At 43.3% G+C, this 22,139-nt stretch overlaps 1 protein-coding gene and 1 long non-coding RNA gene across 7 annotated transcripts in view; one reads left to right on the top strand and one right to left on the bottom strand.

Annotated features, from left to right (window-relative positions):
- Window positions 1-268: 268 nt before the first annotated feature.
- On the bottom strand, window positions 269-4,157 carry LOC114066604. The gene is made up of 2 exons (XR_003573216.1): window positions 3,926-4,157; window positions 269-553 (listed from the first exon to the last, which is right to left on the bottom strand). It is a non-coding gene; the product is annotated as an uncharacterized LOC114066604 (long non-coding RNA).
- Window positions 3,618-22,139, top strand: part of PTPRJ (protein tyrosine phosphatase, receptor type J) — a 76,459-nt gene continuing 57,937 nt past the window's right edge. For 2 of the 6 annotated variants that reach the window (XM_027901408.1, XM_027901407.1), the window contains exon 1: window positions 3,618-3,724. In XM_027901408.1, coding sequence (XP_027757209.1) covers window positions 3,656-3,724 — 69 coding nt within the window. In that variant the 5' untranslated portion in view covers window positions 3,618-3,655. The remainder of the gene's footprint in view (window positions 3,725-22,139) is intronic. The other 4 variants (XM_027901412.1, XM_027901410.1, XM_027901409.1 and 1 more) reach the window with 3 other exon arrangements.

Here is a 22,139-nt window from a genome sequence, read left to right as displayed (position 1 = left end):
CCAAAGTATAGTTGGAAGCTTTAGCCCAGGAGCAACACCTACCCAGTTTTATAACCCTGTCGCACATATAGCTTTAATAAAAGCCTGTAGAATAAACAAAACTCAGCTATAGAAACAATTAGGCAACAGCAGTTGTAATTCAGGGAACTTCCACCAGATTAGTAACAAGCTGTGAAGAGCCTGTGGCCTGAAATGCAACCTTGAGTCTCTAATTCCTAGGAAATTGTTTGTGTTGTGATGGTTATTGCTGCTGAAGGATTAGCACCTGGAAGACTTAAAAAAATTTGGCTTTTAATTTCTCTTTTCCATTTTCAGCATGTGAAGTCTGATTCTGGCATGAATCACAGCTCTTTGAGATCCACCTCTTTCAAGAGTTCTGCACAGCTAGCTGTGAACCAGAGCATCCTATAAAGAGCAAAGATATTGATCCAAGGAAGCAATCAGGTACTTGTGTGATTCTTTCTCCGTGGAGCTCTCAAAATCAGAAAAGTTTTTTGGAACATTCCTCCCAGAATTTTAAACAGTCTGGAGGAGACAAACATTTCATCAGAATCTGTACGTAATAAAAAGAAAATAAGTTTGATTGCTACCAGTTTTTTTTTCTTTAATGAATCAAATGGAAATTGCAATTCTGTTTTATGTTACAAAATATTTACACTTTTTAGTGCCTGATGTTTCTTGGCATGTTTTTCTTTTCTGTAGCCACTTTCAGCATATCTGAGTCTATTCAAATGTCAATGAATCTTCATAGCTCACTCTTTCAGTGCAGACAGAGTCCCTGAAAACGTACTTCTCACACACAAGAAATGTCTCTGGAAAGGAGTTAGTCCTTTCCTTGAGATCTGGTAACACAGTCAGGGAGGTACCTGAAACAGTAACAAACCTCCTGTGCTTTGTGTGTGCAACTTTAACCTACTGTGCATAAATCCTACTGATGGTAGTAGTTATGCTTAAAATTAAAGATATGCAGTAATTTTATACCACAGTCCTAGAAATACTCTGCTTAGATATCTCTACAAACAAATTTAATGCAGTCCTCAACTCTCTTGGATGCTCTAGAAATGAGAGTGTGTCCCAGAACTTCATAGGCCTCCCGGTTCAGGTACTTGACACACAAGTAGTCATATGACATACCCTCAGCCACAAGTGTTAATGAGAAAGTAATTAATCACAGATTCCATGTAGCTTGTATGTGAAAATCCTCACCAGTTATACCGGATCCAGACAGACTTGGTGTGGTGAAAGGAGTTTAGCTTCCTGTAATAGTGATGTATTACTACATCACTACAGCCCAGCTGCTCTCAGAGCAAGGAATTAACACAGAAATACAATGCTCCTCGCTTCTAAATTGGGTTCTGTGGCCTCTTAAGAAGAAAAAAAATGAGTGAACTTGAGAGCCCAGGGATGTCTAGAGTCTGGGGATGGCAACATCAGTTTGGAGATACTTAGAAATTTTAGCAGGTCAGAATCCCACTTCTTGCTCCCTCAGTGCATTTTTGAAGTTTTTAAAATTTACTGAATTTTTTTTGTTTCAGGGCTGGCTGCCATTACTGCTTACATCAATGGAGAGATTCCCACTGAATTTCAAGGGCAACTGGATTAGTTCCTGGTTGTTGTACTAAAAAGGCATGCAATTAAAAAAGCTACCGCATTGTTCTCCCTGGGCTGGAGCCAAGGATGACCAAGTGTGCTTGCTCAAGTGCAGCTGTGCACTGTCACCCACGAAGGCAGGCGGTTGCACTTTAGATGTAACCCAGACAATGGAACCTGGCCTGACCAGAAGCTGCAGTTTGGCAACTTAGACCCATTGGAGCTCTGACCAAGGCACAGGGAGCAGCTACAAGGGATTTCTTTTAGGAGTCAAAGCTGTAATTTCCAAATGATAGGGTTTGATCTGATGAAGTTATGTCAGCACTGCAGCCAGTGAGACTTCTGTCAGCTGTGTGGTTTACCAGGAGGAATCTTCAGCTAGAAAACAATTCTCAGGTGTTTGCACTGAATGGAAAGTGTAGAAAAGGTGGTTTTATTAATTCTTTTTGTATAATGTTTATTGCCTCATTTATGTACTCCCTAACATTAAAAAAATACTTTTCTGAAGTAATTAATTATTTCCTACAAACCTTATTGATATGAAGGGGCGTCCTACATTGTTTAACTCAAGCTATAAATCTCAATCTCCCGAGTAAGGTATCTGTGTGCTCTTAGAGAACCATAGAAGAGTTTGGGTTGGAAGGGACGTTTAAAGGTGATCTAGTCCAACTCCCCTGTGATAAACGGGAACATCTTCATTGGGTTGCTCAGAGCTCCATACAACCTGACTTTTAATGTTTCCAGGGACGGTATACCTACAACCACTCTGGGCAAGCTGTTCCAATGATTTACCACGCCCATTGTAAAACTTTTCTTCCTTATATCTAGTCTGAATTGACTGACTTTTAGTTTATAAAAAAATACCTCTTGTCCTATGACAACAGGCCCTACTAAAAAGTCTGTTCCCATCTTTCTTACAAGACCCTTTTAAGTACTGAAAGGCCATAATATGGTCTCCCTGGAGTCTTCTCTTTTCCAGGCTGAACAACCCCAGTGTCCTCATTCTTCTGAGTCTTCCCATGAACTCCTGTTGAAATAGTTGCTTCCTTAATGCTATGCATATGTTTTGAGGGCTCAGAAAAGACAGGGAAATTACAAACATGTGAGCTCAAAACTTTTGAGAAAATGATGACTGTCAGTGTTTCCATAATTAAAGATATGCTCTGTAAACTGTCCCTGCCTCTCCTTTTCCCCTCTCCAAGATGAATGAAATGTGAAACACGGCATTAAGCCTGGGAAGTTAAGGTTATAAAATTGATTGCATTTGATGATGTCATGTCCCTTTTGATGACAAGGATAAAACATGTCCAAAACAGTGCCTAGAGAGGGAGGGGACTTTTCTGGGGGTTATTGCCCGGGGGGTAATGGATGGTGCAATAAGCGGAGCCACTCACAGCAGCAAACCCACGATCCCCTCGGCCGGGCTCAGCTGTCCCTTACCCCGCCCGGGGCCGTGTGCGGAGCCCTCCCGCCGGCGGAGGGGCGGCCGGGGCAGTCCCCGGGGCCGAGGTTAACCCCGTGTTACCGCCGACCCTCCTGCAGATCGGCCCCCCCCATGGCATCGTCCCAGGGCCGGGGCTCTCCCCGCGCCGCCGCTCCCTCCGGGGGTGCGCACCGAGACCGGGAAACTTTCGGAGGGAGCCACTTCCTCGCCCGGCCTGCTGGGGGGTGAGATGTCAGATGCCGGGCGGGAGAGAGGGAGGGGTGAAGGCGGGGAAGCGCCAGCCGTAGACCCTCCGCCCGCTCCAAGACGGCCATTTAAGCCCCGGGCGAGGAACCGGCGGGAGGAGGCGAGCAGTGGCGGCCGAGGGAGGTGACCGGCCCCGCTCTCCGGCAGTCGCTGTCCCGCTCGCCCCCTCACTCCGCCCCCCGCAGGGCTTTCCCCGCGGCTCCGTCCCCCCCGCCTTCGCTCGGGGCGGGCAGCGCTGGAGGGAGCGGCGGCGGGCGGGGCGCGGGGGAGGGCCGGGGCGCCGGGCGGTGCGGGGCGGCAGCCCGGCCATGTCTCCGGCGGAGGCGGCGTCGGGCTGAGCGGCCGTGCGCGCAGCGGGGAGCGCTCTCCGCCACCATGAGGCGGCTGCCGCTGCCCCTGCCCTGCCTCCTGCTGCTGCTGCCGCTGCTGCTGCTGCCGGCTGAGGTGAGACCGCCGTGCGGGAGGCGGGGGTCTGCCGCACCTGCCCCCGCCGGGGCTGCCCCGCCGCGCTGCGGGGAGCGGGCGGCCGGCGGGGCAGGTGTGCGGCCGGAGCTCGGGCTTTGTCCCGCGGCGGCTCCGCCGGTGCCGCCCGGGGAGGGCAGGGGAGGCTGCTGGGGGAAGCGAGGGGGGGGTCGCGGCGTTCACCTGGGGCGGGATTCCCGCGGCCTCGGCTTCCGCCGGCGCTCCCCGCCTGCCCCCACCGGGGGTCTGAGCCCCGCCCGGCCGCAGCGGCGGGGATGTGGTGGGGTGCGACCCTGCGGTACAGCCGCGTGGCTCCTGTCGGGGCGTGGGGCTGCCCCGGTTGTTTACCCCACTGAAAGCTGCCCTAGGTAGAACAGGGACGGCTCCCGTCTCCCCAGCGTTGTATCCTGCCCTCCTCGTGTCGCTCCTGTTAATTAGTAATAGGTTATTTGCGCATTGTCTGTGACGGTGGTGCACATCACCCGCTGGGTTACAGCCTTCAGGATCAGTGTGGAGTTTCCACAGGAAAATCCTGCCCTGTGCGGAGTAAGCAGACCTGGCGATGCAAGGCAGCGCGAGGACTTTGCCTGCACACTTGGGTTTGAGGCCCCGCTCTGTTCCCAGGTGTGTTTCTGGATGTTCTTCCAAGAACACTTTTCAGTGATGTAAATCAGAATCGCTTGCCAGGTGACCCACTGACAGCGTGCTGGCATAGACTTGCACCCCGTGCTTCTCTCAGCTGATAGATTCCTAGTGTTCCCGCAGGAACACTTGCTGCGAATGCTAATGTTTTGGGGCTTGTTGAACTTTTGCTTCCAGATGTACCTGCTTGGCCTCTCTGCCTCAACAATTTCTGTTTCAGAAGTGTGAATGTGTTTTGGTATGGACCAAGGTGCTCAGTAATTTGTGGTGACAGTTCTGCCTGAGGGCTGCAGAGCAGAGCTGTACCACTGCTTTAAGTTTAAATGCTTTTTCCCCTGTCTTACACTGGTGCCAGCTTGTGATTGGAGCCAATGACTGCTGTAAACCTTTGCTTCCTTCTCCTTTTGTGTCTTTCAGTTTGAGGTACATTGCATTGTTTTGCCCTTCCATCTCTGTTTGTTGTTTTACCAAGCCTAGGTTTAAAAATCTCTTCTAAATAAGAGCTAAAACTGAATTGGGTATGGAAGTACTCCAGCATTTTGGAAAAGCTCAGAGCAGGCCTGGATTGTCCTTGGGTATAGCCTTGCAGGAGCTGTCTACCCTGATCTGTTACTTGTAGTTTTCTTCTCAAGCTGAATCTTGTGACATAATGATCTACTTCTAACATTTTCTAAGCCAGAGTCTTAATTGCTGTCTAGTATGATGAAAAAAATGGACCCTCTCCTCAATTACATGTAGTTTATGCATTCATCATCTTGGGACCCAGCTACAGATTCTCAGGTAGGTCCTGTCATCCGCAATGGTGTTGGAGTTCCCATCAACAGGAGGACACAGATTTGCAGATTCTGGTGTGGTTCATAATTTTAGGCGGGAGCTCCTCAGCTCATGGTGTCATTATTGGGAAGATAACAGTCTCAGCTGTGACTTTAGGTATACCTGTGAATGTGAAAGCTGATGCAAGGAAGTCTCCATTCACCAGTCTTCTTAACTAGTGCTGATGAGCACCTGGTGGAGTTCTGAGCATTAGGAGCACTTGCTTGATCTACAGAGGGAGGTGGGGAGAGAGGCTCCTTAGGAGCTTTTTTGTTGGAGTAATAGGATGTAAGCTGAGCCCTTGCTGATGGTGTGATTCTGCAAATCATCCGCTGATTTGAAATGACTAAATTTCCCTGTGTACACTTACAGAAGGTAGAGTGGGATCACTCGTGTGAAAAAGTCGTTTATGTAGCCCATAAGCAGTAAGGATGCAGAATAAAGCCTTGCTTGGATGGAATCCTGGCTTTAAGCACCATAGTCTTGTTGCCCATTCCAAGATGTGTTCACGTGTCAGGATGTTCTCTAACAGGGCACACTTCTGCTCTTTGTCTTGGCTTCTTTGCATAGGCTGAGGCAGATATTGGAGTTGGCCAGTGTTGCTTGTGGTGTGGCACGTGCTCAGGTTCAGGGACTTGGCCTGGGACTACGTGGTGAGGTATTTAGCTGGTGTAAGAAGATGACAGCAGCTGGCAGGACTGTCAGGCACATGGCACGGGCTGGACTTTGTGTGTTGGCAGTAAGAACTATTGCCTCTTGTCTACAGTCTCTCAGCCGGGCCCTGAGCGGAAAGGCAGCAAGTTGGATGGAAGTGGCTCTGGCTGGATCTGGCCTCTGCATTGCCTTTCAGATGACTGTGGGGTCGGTGAGGGGACAGCGATCCTTACACAGACGGCATTGTCGGCCCAAACACACGCAAGGATTGGGAAGCAGCCCGAGCTATGGAATGGCTGTGCCGTGGCGGATCTGGAGGGGTGTGACAGGCATATGATCTTTCTGTGGTGTCTTTTACTCAAGGATAAGGATCTTCCTTATTTCTGATGAATTGCAACAGAGTGGGCAAGGTTGGAGTTGTTTAAAAACAAACCTTACTGTGTGTGTTTTTATTGAGAGTGAATATATTACTGATAATGACAGCTAATGTCTAATACTAAAGGAACAACAGACTTTTAAGCTCTGGTGTTTGTGTGCTTGTTTTGGTGCTTAGAATTATAAATACGTTTTATGTGGACCTAATAGCTTGTTCTTACAGCTTATTTCACGCACAGAACTACTGATACTATGTGAGTTGATTATATAGGATTATGACTTAATTACTGGTCTGAATTTCCAACTGAGGAGTTTAAATGAAGAACTGTCTTATCTCAAATGTGGGCTTGCCATGTGTGCATGTTGCGTGTAAGATAACTTCTGGTATATATTGGTCATTATTAATCATCTTTAATCTTTCTTGTTGATTATTCTCCTGTATAGTAGTCTAAATTTTAGTTTGTGAAATTATTCTGGGTTATCTTCAGCACACGCAAGAAACACTTACTAGTAAGTACCATTAAAAAAAAATATTTTGCAAATACTTCATGACAGGTCTAGATACAGCTCATTTAGAGGCTTTAAAAAGAATAAAGCTTTAGAAATGTGAGGCTCCCTTGCTGCTACTGTACGTGCACCTCTGGGGTAAAACCCTTAATGTCCACCAATAGAAACAAGGGTATGAGCATCGCTTATCTGGAGACCTGAACAGGCCTGAACATGCACAGCATAGACCAGAAAGAGAAGCTGTAGCTGTAAACTGGGCTTGCTTGTGTCAGAGGAGCTTAGAAATATACTTTTCATCTGTCAGGACAAGTTATTTTTATGTCATGATTTGACAGTTGATGCTGAAGTGCACGGGCTTTCATTTTTGTCCAAAACTGCAACACAGGTTAATTTCCTGTGCTTCTTTATGTTCCTCACAAAACCCCACAACACAAGCACCTTCTGCAGTACTCAACAGATGCTTTGTTTCCAGCGTGGCATGGATGTGTGTAGCGCTTCCTTAGCGGCACATTGCAGCACACTCAGATGATTTCCAATACTTTGTGTCTCCAGCCAGCAACACACAACAAAATATCTTCTTCTGCATGTTTGAGATCAGAATTCAGGCCCACAGTGGAAATGTTGTCTGTGCAAACAGCCACGCTATTATTAGTACTTCCTCAATTATGTGAGCTACATGCAAGTCTTTGTTGAGAATTTTCATGGCATATAATTTTTTTTTTGGTTGGAGTTTCTAAATATGAGTGAAATTGCTACTGTTTTAAAACCTTTGGTTGTTCACTGTATAGGGCATAATCCATATAATTTTAATCTATGCATTTCCTTCTTTCTACTAGAATTACAGTGTATCATAGAGTGAGCATTTTGACAATGTTAGAGAGTGGTTTGGGACTGGGAATTTGATGTTTGTAGGTACGAAGCCTATCTCGTGTCGTTTACTTGGGGTTTATGCTTCCCTCCTTGAAAGAAGATTCCATATATTAGCCAAGGAGAGAGAAGCTATTAAAGCAGTCAGTGGCTGCACATCTGGTTGTTAGCCTGATGTGACTGCTTTTAGTTAGACTCCAAAATTTGAATGTAAATAGTAGCTTGAACATCATGAAAGGTTGCTGGAAGTGTAGGAGGAGCTATTTGAATTTTCTCTATCAGAGAGGGCCTACTTCTATGAAGGAATGGGAGAGTGAAAGAGAACCTTGCCTTAAATGGAGCTATCAGTAGGAAATTAATTTTCAGCAGGAGATGACTGTGCAGGGGACGACTTTAATTGGCGGGGGGGGGGGCGAGACAACAAAATGTAGGTGAGCATGTGCTAGTATGAAGTGAGAGAAAACAGAGAGTGTTGGGAAACAGTGATCAGGCATGTGCAGGGAGAGAAGAACAAAACAGATGCACTGCTCTGGAAGGCTGCACCGAGGCTTTTCTCTAAGTGCTTTCCAGCTGTTCCCAAATGTATCTGCACATAAACAGGCCCCCTGGGGCTATTAATCCAAATTTCCAGGAGAAAATCCAAGATTAAGTGGGAAAAGTATTTCTGTAATCCAGCAAAGAATGGACATGTATATGGAGTCCAGCTAGAGCTAAATTGGTAAATTTGTGGCCTCGTTTAGTTGTCTTCTATGCCTTTTGTGGGCATCCAGTGGAAGTAGCAGGGAAAGGTATGTCCATGTCCTTCCACAAATGGTGGTATTTGGCACATCACTGAATGGGATTACGGTTATTTTCCTACCATCACCAGGAAATTGGAGGAATCCCTTCATATTAGATACCACACAGTCCAACCATCACTGTTTTCCTTTTGAAGATACCAAGGGCTCACAAAGGAAGGCCTCTTTCTCCACCTGTAGAAATGCAATAGGAGAAAAGGTAACTGCGCTTTTAACTGCATCTCAGGATAGAAGAAATTGTACCTACAGCTGTAAATGGAGGAAGGAATGATGCTGGTGTCTGCTGTGGTACCAGACCGGTGCCATCTGGAACTGGCCTTGGCTGTACATGGTGCTTCAAATCCAGTTGATGTGTGTGGAGAGGATGGCTAAGCCTTGTGTTTGACATGAGTACTACTGTAGGAAGGAGAATGGACTACTGTAAAGATGACCTTCAGAGTCTCCTAGACAATGCCTAAAAGTCCTTTTTTCTCCAGTGCTGCCCATCTGCTTGTTTGTTCTCAAGTCTCCTTTTCCCAATCTTCTCGTACCTCCCATTTGTTTGATATGCTTCTGACTTTTCTCATGGTTTTGTACAGTTTTAAGCAAACTGAATAAGTAAAAGAAATACCTAATATGTTACTGGGAAGTTGCTAATGCATGCAGAGTTTTTGTTGTATACTGCATCTGGGCTTCTAGTTTAAGGCTGAGAACGTGGGAGTTTTCTTTACATGTAGGGTTGGGTGTTTTGGTTATTGGAAGGTCTTAATGGTTTTTTGGTTGATTGGTTTGGCTTTGTGGTGTGCAGGAGAATGCTGTCAACATGCTGTAGTACTATTTTCTGTATACTCTTCGCCATATGGGCCAGGGATTGAGTATAAGGGATAATTTGTGTGAGCTTCACCCCTATTTCCGCCATTGAAGGTGAGAATTTTTTGCTTCTGAGACTGTAAACTGATCAAGTAAAGACTCTGAACATCAGGTCCAGAGCTTTATTGTAAATTGCAGTCTGTCTGTAGCCTGGTGAGCAGATGCAATCTCTTAGTGTATCTGTGTTGGAGGCCATGGGTGTTTGAGGAAGGGCAAGGGTGACATGATCCTGGCTCTGAGAGAGTCTCTTCTGAGCCCAGAAGTGCTGGAGCCCTCTCTCCCAACGTAGCCCAGGTGAGCGGAGGGGTTTGTCCTTTTTAGGCTGCTGTATTTTTATCTGCAACACAGCTGGCCCTGTGATTAGGTGCATTCACAGATTAATTCCTGACTTCCTTTTAGCAATATTTTGGTAGGGTTTTCTTTGTGTCTGCCAGGTTACAAGCAGTTGGCCTGCATGGGAGTGCCCTCCAAAGAGGGGTTATTTGTGCAAACCAGCTTTGTGGAAACCCAGCCTGTCCTTGGTCATTGAGGGATTGTAGCTTGGCATGGGTTTAAATGCGTATTTAAAAGCCTCTGCTTTTACTAGTTCAACAGGATTTTTTTACATGGTTTTTGGTTTTTTTTGTTTGTGTGTTTTGTTTTGTAATTTTTTTTTTTTTTAATACAGCATGTCAAGTTGAATCATTCATGGTTGTCTTGGTAGATGGGTGGTGGGATAGAGGATTTCACACACCTGTAGGAAGACTCCTAGCCAAGGTTATGATGTTACACATCTTGCTCTGTTTGCAGAGGATTTGTCTCTTTGTAGATGTCTCTGGAGGGTGGTTGCACACAGGAATGCTGGTGACTTTTGTTTCTGCATTCCCCATCATGGTGGAGCTTCAGCTGAGCTTTTTGTCATTATTTCCTCTTATGTACTGGGGTTCTAGTAAGTTAGAGCATTTTTAATAAACTTCCTTGTTTATTTTCTTACGTACACACATGAAGAGGTCACTGCTGGCGAGTCTATTTCTGCATACCTGCTTTTGAGTTTTCTTTTTTCAGATTATAATTTCCACCAGCTCTGTTTCTGGAAATAAGGGGAGAGCTGTGCAAAGGATGGCCAAGGGGAGGATTGGTTTGTGAGTGCTGTATTGACTCATGAGACAGGAGGATGCTTCAAAAGATGGGGCAGCAGGCCGTGGCCAGAGAATGCAGCAGCTCAGTTTTGGGGCAGGCCAGCTTACATGTGCAGCAAAGCATGGGACCATCTGTGATTTTACAGACTGGGAAAGCTCTCTGCTGTTTCCCTCGAGCAGTTGTTGTGCCTGCAGTGTCAGTAGTTACCCTGTAGGTAAATGGAAGCTGCTGCTTTTTTGCTGCCTTTCCTCCCCAGGGTTTCCTTGTGCCCAAAGTGGCTCACACACAACTGATTCCTTGACTGTTCCCTTGAAATTTTAATATTAATCTTGCCAAAGAAATCATGATAAGAAGGGCAAAGGGGAGAACTGTGAGACTTTATTATAGGTCGCTTCATCTGTCTGCAGCCTGCATTAGCTTAAGTACAGAAGACTTGTTAGTTACTGTCTGATTTCACAATAAGAGAGGTCACATCTTTGTCCTTGTTTGTATAAACTTGCTCTGCTTTGTGCAAGGTGGTCTGTGTGTTTTTGAAGTGGAAAGGGCAGGGATGATGCTAGAGTGGTAAATAGTGTCCATCTGAAAATGGACCACCAGCTACATCCTGGAACAGGAAGAATAGTCCTGATAGGCAAGGGGACCAGTTTTTGCTGTGCTGGCAGGGACTGGGGGTAAATGACCTCTCTGAGACCAAGATGTAGCTTTGGCTGACAAAGAGAAGGACTTTTACTGTTACCCTCTGGGATGCAGATGAAAGAAATACACATTAGCAGAAAGTAGCAGTGTGGAACCATCGAAAGACATTGACTCAGCCTTGCCAGTGGTTTATTACGATATTAGGCATGCCATGGTTTCAGTGTACTTTTTAAACATTAAAATGTGACTTACTATGAAAAACACTGTGAAGGGGAAAAATGGGTGCCTGTGGCTGGCATCAAATTTACATATGTTTAGTTGTATTGTGTTAATAAGGGAGTTTAGGGTTTTCTTCCTTTTGAGATCATGCTCTCTGATTTTTCAGGAGCTTTACATACTTATAAATACCTCAAACCAAGAACAGCAATAAATTGGTAGGGTCCTTTTACATCATCAGATCCTGTTTTCTTTAGTTGTTTTTTTTTTTTTTTTTTTCCTCCAGTGAAAGCCAGTATGGGAATTCTAATGTCTTCTTGACACTGCACATATTATAATCATCCATTTGTAGCCAAGTTTGGAATCAGGTTCATGGCTTCCCTGATATGAGTTACTCTTTCTGATTTCTAGTCTTCATTCCATCTCCTTGCAGGGTCAGCTGCTTCTTCTAATACTAGGCCTGAAGTTCAATACCCATAAAAATGTCCTTGTTCTGTGTTTTTTGTTTTGTTTTGTTTTTTTTTGGTTTTTTTTGTGAATTAGGCTGTGCCTTGTTAATTGAGGTCTTTGATGGTTTCACCTTCTATATTTATACTTTTTATTTTTGGAAAAGAGAAATATGGGAAGTGTAGCCACAGTTTGCTTTCCACAGTCTTTATAAATATGTATCTTCAAAAAAACCCCATACACAAAAAAAAAAAAGCTCTTTCTTTGGGGAAGTTCATTATCTTTGGTTCGGTTTGCATAACTCTTTGAGGGGAATTCACCTCTAGAGTCTAGTTCCATGCAGCTGGGCACCAGGGAGAAGTAAGCTTTGAGGTCAGAATCTGGCCTTTTTAGCTGGTATACTGTGGATGCCACAGATGCAGGCTTGGTGTTTTAGACTTGGGGTTTCTGATAAATGTTGTATCTGACAGCTGAAGAAAGGAGGCTGACGTACACTCACATGAGATAGAGGAACAGCATCAACATTTGCCAAATAAAAGTGTTCTTTTTTTTATTATTCAGTATCTCTCTGCAGTTCAAAATCCTATTTCTGAGATGAAAGAAAAAAAAATGGGAAATTTTTTGTGGAAGTTCGTTTTGCATTTTTTTAAAGCGAGTGATAGACTATTCAGTTATTCTTTGTAATTAACCTTGTACTAGTTTTAGGACTTCTTACAACCAACTAAAAAAGCCCCACACTCTGTTGGTACTACTAAATCAAACATGTTCACTTGAGTGATCAGTGATGAGTTAAATGCATTGCTACGTCAGTATTAGGATAATTGAAACTATCTCTAAGCCCATGCAAAGCACTGGTAGGTATTGGTATTGTGAATGTGTTAACTGAAATCCAATTTTAAGACATAATTATGGGAAAGGACAAGGCTGTAAGATCTGGAATTAAATCTGTTGGGCCTTTGTTCTTTAATCTCCATAACAATGCAGGTAATTGTATGTATATAATACATCTCAACAATAGTCTCCTTTGTCCCTATTAAAGGAAAGAAAACTTTCCTTTGTCTGTAACTTATCAAGGACTTGCATTTGGACATGTTAAAATTTCTGGGAGATAGTTCCAGATAAAAAAGCTAGCCAGCTAACAGAAGCAGAAAAAAAAATTCTTTTATGTGTTGAATCCATTTGGAAACGGGCCATTTTTTCCAGCTTAACAGTTACAGATGAAATATTGTTATAAAGTGTTTAGCTGTTTCTTCATAAGACAAGTCTTTAATGGCCAAGTCCTCCAGCACCGTGTTAGTGCATTTTTATTTTCTTGTTGTCTTTTTCTCCAGCTGTAATGATTTTTAAAAATTGCTGAAAGGTAGCTGATCTAAAACATAAATGTCTTATCATATTTTTGTGGATTTGAGACTGTAATGGAAGTGTAATTGCTTCTGAGCTTTTGTTGTGTGTGCCTGATTGCTCTGTGACGCTCTAATTTCTGATGTCTGCTATACACTCATAGTAAAATATCCACACTAAAGAAGCTAATAATCAGCTCTCTATAGTCATGACATTGAAAGCCTAAAATACTTGTGGGGGGGGGGGAAGCTGTATCCTTAACTAACTTTATAATAATGTGCTTTAAAAAAATCACCAAACATCCAAATTAAAAAAAATCCCACAGCCAGGCATTATATGCTTTTGGTGATTAAAATATCATTAGTTTATTAAAATAACTAATTAAAATATAATTAGTTTATTGTACTCTGTATTAAGATAACTTTCTTCTTCTTTCTTGTCCGTAATATTTTGTGAAGTTCTGACACTGCTGATGAGAGTATATGTGCTGAGTTCTAGCCAGCAGCAAATATTTGCAGGTGGATGCAATATCTAGAACAGCCTTAGGCGATACTCATTTCCCAGTGCTACAAGACAGTTCTACGGTATGTGGTTTAACTGGTATTTATTTAACTATTGTCTTCTGACTCAGTCTTCATAATTTTACTTGTATCTGTTCAACTATTTCCTGGTTCAGTGTGCGAAGCATAACACTGCAGGAGGAGTGAGCAGGAGGTCAGAGCTGATATTTATTTACTGCAGAGCATGTTTTTCCCTCTTCTCCACCCCAGCAGTCTCCTTGTAATGAAGTCTAGTTCTTCATTGGTTAGGATTTCAGCTAAACAGTGCAAATAAAATAATTCTCTTCTAAATTTCTGGAAGTTTGAGCAGCCTACCGAAAAAAAAAAAAGTGTGTTTGTTATTGACTTGCACTGTTTTGGTTTTCTGCTTGCAGGAAGGGACTGCTGTGTGTCTAGCAATGAAGTTATGAAGTCATTAAGTTAATGATTAGATGATTCACACAGAGCAGCCCCTGCTCGATCCTAGCAAAGCCATTGCCTGCTTGCTGTGCTGTTGCTGGACAGAAGGTCATTTTTGAAAACCTTCACTGTGCCCCATAGGTTATGCTTGCATGCAGAATTATGTGCAGTGCATTTATGATTTATGAGCAGTGATTCTTCTGATGCCTAAGTTTAGGACTATTCACAACAACTGACACAGTTGCTACTTTTATTTTCCATCTCCTCTTCAAGCTAAGAAGAAGAATAAGTTGTAATGCCCAGCTCTGCTAAAACCAGTTGCTGCAGATGATGTGAGTCTCCTGTACTGCTGTTCCTGCAAACTGGCTGCCCTAGTTGCTTCTTCTCTCTCCTAAATGACTTTTTAATTGAAAAAAGGGAAGATGAGAAAGAAAAGTTATCTCATCTGTAGACATTTATTCAGTACTTGCTATGTGTGGTATTTGTCACTATTGTCTTCAGATTCCATCAAAATTAATTCCAACTATGTTAATCCGAGTTTGGCAGTGAAAACTGGTCAGTTCAACATTTTGTTTCCTCCTGTAGAAATGTGTGGAAAAGATGGGAGATAAGATACTGCCAAACTTCAGTTTCCCTTCTGAGCAAAGACCTCCTACTTTTTGCTTTCCTGAAGTTTTCATCTTCCAGGGAATTCATAGGACTGACGAAATCCAGATGGAGTTTGATGATTAAGTTAATGACTGAGAAGTTTTAGGACTTACAGTAGGTTATTGTGTCACAATTTGTCTGAGGACATGGGATCTGCTCACTCCTCATATGTTCTCTTTACACTCTTCTCCCCTTTATTGCACTCTTTGTGTTTTGTGACCTGGAGGTTGTAAGTGGCATGGGACATCACATTTGTACATGGCTACTACTAAATAATCTTGATGGGGTTAGGATCTCTGGCAATGACTTCAAAATAGAAATCTATCTCAATCAACAGATGCATGTAGGAAGTCAGTATAGTGCCCCATCACACCTGTCTCCACCAGGATTCACTTCTGCTCACCAACTGTATCAAAAATGAGAGCTGGAGGGGAAAAAAAAGCTTCCTTCATGCAACTTCCTCTATTTTGTGAATACAGCATTCCTTTTTGGCCATGAATGGGTTATAAATCAGACAAAAGCTGGGTTGTGGGGTCTCATCGCTTTCTTCTCTAAGTGAATTGGCTAATTCTTGGTGGGTTTGTAGCTAGGAAAGGCTTTCCTTACATCAGCCACAGATGGGGAAGGGATTCTTGTACTGCAAGGAAGACATTCACCTCTAGACACAGGGCAGCCTGTGGCAAACCACTTGAGTGCTTGGGAAAAGGGAGTAGGAGTGTGACTGAGGCTGTACAAAACCTTGGCAGGCATTTAGTGGGACAGTGAATATCACCCTGGATGCTTGGTGTGTCATGGAGCAAGTCCCACTGCTGAAACAGCTACTCATAGCAAGTTGGGGCAGCGGGAGGCAGCGGGATGCTAGGGAGCAAACTGTGCCTCTGACCTTGTGAAGGGATGGTACATGGCAGTGCAGATCCTGCTGAGAAACTGAGGCTAAAGATAGCAACCATTATATTGAAATGGTGCAAAAATCAGTATGCAGGTTATATGTCTGTTGTAAATGGCTTCCATCGGGCTGTTCTAGCTCTAGACAGTGTATATTGTACAGAACCAAAACAAACGCTGCTTTTGCTGAGGAACAAAATCTACAGTTTGTTTCTGGATGTCCTGTAGTGCTGGGACTGGTCTTGTGGGCAGTCTGTGGTTTGTATGTATTGGGTGGTGTTTGGAGGACTCTAATTTGAGATGTTCCAGTCCCTGCTTTAATGCAGTGGAGAGAGCTAAACTAGAACCGTGTGTGGGTGCAGCTGAGGAGGACATGGAAAAGCAAGTGTATGAGAGGCTACTTGAGCTTGGGGTGTATTCACTCTTTGATCATGTCCGTCTCTATGGAACCAAAGGCAAAGACAAATTTTTAAAGAAAAGGAAGTATGTTGTTGGGGGAGGATGATGAGTAAACACAAAGTGGACATGAGGAGCAAGATCGCTGCAGCCTACGTAAGTTAGCAGCGTGTCTCAGCTGTTGAAGCAGCGCCCAAGTATGTGCTGTTTCGTTACACAGAGCTGAACTGTATTTTCTCTGAAATAAAACTGACCACTCCACCTCCTTCTTTTTAATTACATCCTGTTGGGATGAGACATCCCTTCCTGAAATGAGAGAAAGATAAAATTCACACATGCACCTCAGACACTTGACAGCTGTGATAATATGGCACTATCCTCTTTAATTTGGGTACTGCTTAAAAGTGATAAAAGGCTTTTCTACGCAGCTAGTGTTGAACTTGCAGGCTTTTGCTGTGTGAGATCATCAGCTGTGTGCTGCTTACAACAAGGTGGTGATAATCAGTGTCCTGCTGATGGTCAACCCATGATGATCTGAGAGCTTAAGGAGGAGTGAGACTGTCTGGTTTGCCTCCTGTACCCCACAGTAGCAAAGTCTCCAGTCTCTACAGTGACTGCAGTGACTGCTATTGAGGGGAGGATGTGATTGGCATTACTGTTTGCTTATATGTAATTCAGGGTATTGCTCAAGCTCCCTAGCTAGGAGTGGGGCTACCTTGTTTGTTGTGAAAATGCATAGGAAGGCAGTCTGTTCTGAAATGCCTACATGAATGTTATTTTAAGCATGTATGGTGTGTAAACACACAGCCTGAATTTAGGGTCCATCTCTCTGGCTGCATAATCCATCTCTGAAGACCTAGGAAGTGTTGGAATTAAACCTGTACATTTGACTTTAATCTGCCCCTTTCTAAAAGGATAGAGGCAGGGCCTAGAGCGTGTGTTGTTCTCCCCCTCAACATCCTGAGCTGACTTTGCTCAGTGCCAGCCCCCTCATCAGAGAGTGCTGTTGTAGACACTTCAGCTTGTCTGGATGCATTTTGGGATGCAGATGGAGGATGTCTCAGTGCAGCTCCCCCTATACAGCCTTGCCAAGAAGTGGGTTTGTCTGCTTGGATTTTGGGACAGCTTTTAAGCTGAGGTGAAAGCCTGCCTGGCTGGGTTCTGGGGGCATTGCAGCTGAGCAGCTGCCTGGGAAGATGACCACTGGTGCCTTGCAGACCTGGATCCTGTCCCAAAGGATTAACTTCCTGGTTTGACCTTAAACCTGCCTCATTACTCAGGACATGGCTGGTTATCCTAACCCAGGGCTGAGCCTGGGTACCATTCCTTGCAGGGAATGACATACTTGGGTGTGATGGCAATGCACACCTGGCTGGTGGAGCCTCCACCTCCTGCTGTGCTCTGCTGCCCTGCTCAGCTCCCTGCTTCCCTTTCCATCTTCCCATGCACTTCCCTGATATGTGTCTTCTGGCTATTTCACCTGATTTTTCCTGGTCCTCCTTCCCCAGTCTCCCTCTCCTTCCATGTGAGAATTGCTCACAGATCATCTCTCAGTGCTTGATTTAGCACAAAGCAACTATTAGTAGCTTTATGATTCCCCCCTGCTCCTCTTCTGCAAAGACTCCAATAGGCACAAGTCAATTAAGACTTTATTTTGATATCCCAAGCGTTTCTGATATATGTAAGCTTTTCCCAGCTACAGCAAGGGCAATCTCAGCGAAGGGAGGACTAAAGGGGTTGCAGAAAGCCCATTTCTTGCCAGACCATAAGGAAAAAAGGTCTTCAGGGTATTTAGCAATTACAGATAATCCTGTTATAACTTAAAGTGAAAGCTCCACCCATTCTGTGTTTTCTTAACGCAAGTACGGACAGCCTTTCTCATAGCATTTCTCATACTTGTTTCTGAACCAAATACATCTTGTTTTCTTAAGTCTCCTCTGTATATACACAATTTCAGTTTGTAATTTTGATTGAAAATTTTTCCCTAATAGCCCAGTCTTTTACACAGTTCCCTATTATATATTATTTTAGAAACATGGCTGTTTTCATATTCTAGCATTTTTAACAATACAAAACTTCAGAATATGATTCCTCTTTAAAAAAGTCTATCTCTAAAATTCAATCCTGTTCTTTACAACTCTCTATCTCCCCCTTTCCTTTTCTGCCCACACCTCAAGTCAAATTTTAGGTATGTGGGTGGAATGGGTTTTAGTAATGTGGGGGAAACAGTTACGTGCAGTGATGGGGAGGAATAAATGCCTGTTTAGCATGGTAACAAAACATGTTTTTTGCAGAACTCAGAGTGTAGTAGCATGTGGTATATGGTGCACCTTCCACCCAAATTTTCTGTCATGCTTATCTTCAGTTTTGGATATACATGTCACAGAATAGTTTGGTTTGATTTGTATTTATTTAGCTTGCTGAGGAGGAGAAGGAGAGTGTTTTAATTGAAAGCAAAAATTCCTGTGAACCATATGCCTCACTTTTCAGTCAGCTCTAATTAAATTTCTTTTTCCTCCCTGACTTTGAGTTGGTTTCCCTTTGTGTGCATCAGTGAGAACTTATGTGGGAGATCCCCGTCGTTGTTATTGTGTCAAAGTCCTATTTTATGATCTCATATTTCCCTCTGTGTTGATAGGGTAGTTAAAAAAGATTGTCATTGCAGACACGTTTATTTTTTTTTTATGTTGAAAGAGCTTATGATAGGTTAAATATTGCTTCTGTAGGTCCTTTGTATTTCAGAATGATGATGAAAATCAATATATTGAGCCCCAGGGAAAGCTTCTATTCTTAAATGTGGAGGATAAGGCACGAGGGTCTGAAGTGACATAGTGAACTGATGGCACACAGCTTGGACTTGCTGAGTTTCAGTGCTGCTGTGATTGCAAGAGGACCCTACTCTTGTTTTCTCTTCCTGCCAGAAAGTCACGTTTAATACTTAATCTTCATATAGCTATAAGATAACAGGATACTTTTAAGTAGCATTAGCCAGTTCAAGGATCTCTGTATACAAATTTCTATATATATCTATATCTGTGTGGCTGTGTATGTCCACATGTATATGTTTGTAAATGTAGAACAGGAGAGAAGAAATGAGCCTTTAGTGAGAAATAATTTATTTTGGTGTTTCAATTTGTTTGTTTAGAATTAAGTATTGTTTGAAAGAGGCTAAAGGAAAAGGAACTCTGCATTGAGATAAGCAGTAGGAGAATTAAAAAAAAAAAAAAAAGACATGTACATGGCTTAAATGATATCCAGACTTACTGTGATATTTTCCAGGCACTAATGTTTTCCTTTTTTGTTAATGTTATAAACAGTTGATTTTTGTTGAGTCTACAAAATACAAAGAGCCACAATATTAATACATTTAACTGTTCCTTAAATATGAATTTCAGTGCTTTGTTTTACTCCTCTGGGTTTTAAGAGGAACCTTGTTACATCAGGCTTTAACTTCTACAACTGATTAAGGACCCATTAGCTTGACAAATAACCATGTGATTAAGGGCAGAGGAAAAAAGTGGTGAATCAAATAGAGAAGTACTTCAATGCATTCACCTGAGGCCCTTACAAGGAATTTTATCAGTGGAACACCACCAGTTTTACTTCAGTGGCTCTTCTGTTTCTCTTAAATCGATCTGGGTGGGATTCTTTTCACATGCATTTTGTGTACCCACATCTCTGTAACTGAAGAAAAAGCAAGGGTTTCTTCCAGCCCCAGCATGCCTGATGTTGGTGTTTCTGCCTGGTAGAAAGGGCTGTGCAGCTGATGGGGATGCTTCAGTGGTGTATATTGGTGAGTGGGCATTAGAACTCAGCAGTCCCTTGCTAGGCTGATCTGTATCTCGTCCAAATCCTTCTCTGGTGTGAAGCTGACGTGTTGCAAATACATCTGAGTGTGGAGATGGGAAGATGGGATGAGTTGCCTGGGTTTCAGCACAGGCGCTGAAGGTTTTCCATGCTGAAGCGGAACCTGCCAGCTCGCTTTCCATCCAGCCCTCTTAAGGGGAATTTGGGTTTCTTTAACACCCAGGCTCGTGCTTGTTTGGGCCCCAGGGACTACAGCTCATTATATAAAAATATAGATTCAACAAGGTGTCATTTGAACTCCGGGAGTCTGTTCTCTAAAGCTTCTGGTCACATATTTGTTTTGCTGTTTGGGTGATAGCACTGTGAACTTCCCGCTGCAAGCACGTAATTTCTGAAGAGGGAATTAAAAAACCCGTGATGGATTTTATGCTTGCTATTAAAAATGTATTTTCCTATGAAAATAGAATCAATGGACATTTAAGTCACGGTCTCCTGAGACATGGGAGAAAATTACTTATCTGTACTGATAGAGCTCTAAGAGGCTGGTTGCAAAGTCTGACTGTTGCTAGATATAGAAATAATGTCATGTTATATCATGGTCTAGGCATATGTTGCCTTCAAGTAGGAAAAATACATAATAATGCTTATCTAAAAATGATTCTTTTCAAGAGGCACGTGCCAAGAAGCAGTATGCTGGGGAATAAGTTCAGTTATAATCAGAAGGTTTTTATTTTTATTAGCAGAATTGTTTGTGAATGAGCAATGGAGATAGTGACCTACAGGGTTTACAAAATGTGGGAATCTGCCTGTCTAGCCAGCACTATAAATAAATGAGAAGGGCTTTTGAAAGATTTTTGTCAGTTCAATATACATTATTTTGTTTCGGCAAGTCTCCTTTGCTTCACAAGCTCCATTCTGTAGATGGTGCTATTTATAATCTGGGGTGGAGGAAGAGTCTTTGGGAGTGGGTGATTCACAGACACAAAATAGGGCCATAAACAATGTTAACACTGTGGCATAATCTGATAAAATCAGAAACTTGGACAAAGGGTGCAGTGCTGTTCCTCACTGGGGCTGTTGTGTGGCAGCTTTTTCTCCCTTTCCACTGACCTTCTCTGACTTGCCAGAAATGCCATCTAGTTTCGCTTTCACAGGGGCCTGGCTCTGAGTTGCCCAAGGTTAAACCTAAGAGCAGAGCTATGGCTCAGCCTTCCCCAGGGAGACTGTCATGCCTGACCCATCTGAAGAGTGTGTGTCACTGCTGGTTTCCTGGGACCTGGCAGGGGAGTGTCCAAGGATTTCAGTAGCGCAGTTGCCTGTCTCTGCTGCACCCTGGCCTGGGTGGCTGCAGAGAGTTTGTGTTCGTGGCCAAAGGTGGAGTAATGATCGTATCACAAGCTGGGAGTTGCGGTGATGAGTTAAGTAGATGTGTTTCCTCATGCTGTTCCTTTTGTGGGAATTGTCAGAGGAAATGAGGTAGAGGATTTAGGAAAATCTCCTGGAGCTTGCCTATGACTATGCTGAGGGACAGAGGGCAGATCAGACAGGAGCTGTTTCAGTAGAGTGAAGCGGTTTTTTGAGTGTGTGTTCTTCTTGTACAGGTAAAGGTTACTTAACTACCTCCAGGAATAATAAATGTGCTTCCTTGTGTGAAGTAAAACATTGACAAAGTCCAGGCTTATTTATTGAAAGAGGAGAAAGCAGAAGGATTATGAAAAGCAAGGACATAATTGTTGCTGCTTCTATATGGCAGTACTTGGAGACCTTATTTGAGCTGAACTTTTGAGGCACGGTGTACATTATATGCATGTACATTTTCTTCAAAGCTGTTACGCTCTGTTGGAGAGGAAGTGATTTGTCAAGTTTACCCAAGTAGTGTATTGCAAACCCCATCCTAAAACTCAGGTCTCATAAGTGGGTTAATGTATCTACAGAACCGTGGTATGCCCAGCAAATGTTCAGTGAGTCATGTAGCAGAGGAGTATGTGAAGATATGAAGAAAAAGACTGTAGGACAGGAATTAAAGATGAAATTTTCCTGTGCCGTTGGATGGGGATCCCAAAGTGCTTCCTACTCAAAGCCTGTTTGAAAAGATCAGAAATGTACTTCTGAGCATTCAAGCCACAGCAGAGGTGAAAAGCACATAGAGTTTAAAAAAAAATAAAATACACAGGCAAAAGTGTGCACCCATCGTAGGCAGGAAAATCCTATCTTTTGCTTTCTCCTGTTATGGGAGGGGTCATTGTTTCTTTTTCTAGTAAAAGAATCCTTTTTTTTAAATGTCTGTGGGAAAGGAGAATAGTCTGAATTGAGTCTTTGAGATGTTCTATTACAGAGAGTCACAGAAAATGTACTATGCAAATGACTATCTGCCTTATTAGATGCCTCAATAGAGTTCATTGTCTCAATATTGCTATTATTGGAGATGGATGGACACTA

The sequence above is a fragment of the Empidonax traillii genome, unplaced genomic scaffold, assembly GCF_003031625.1.
Source record: "Empidonax traillii isolate 1590-97213 ecotype Southwest subspecies unplaced genomic scaffold, ASM303162v1 scaffold783:size459103, whole genome shotgun sequence".
NCBI lineage: Eukaryota > Metazoa > Chordata > Aves > Passeriformes > Tyrannidae > Empidonax > Empidonax traillii.
The sequence above is the reverse complement of the archived record's forward strand: the minus strand, read 5'-3'. Positions and strand labels throughout refer to the sequence as shown.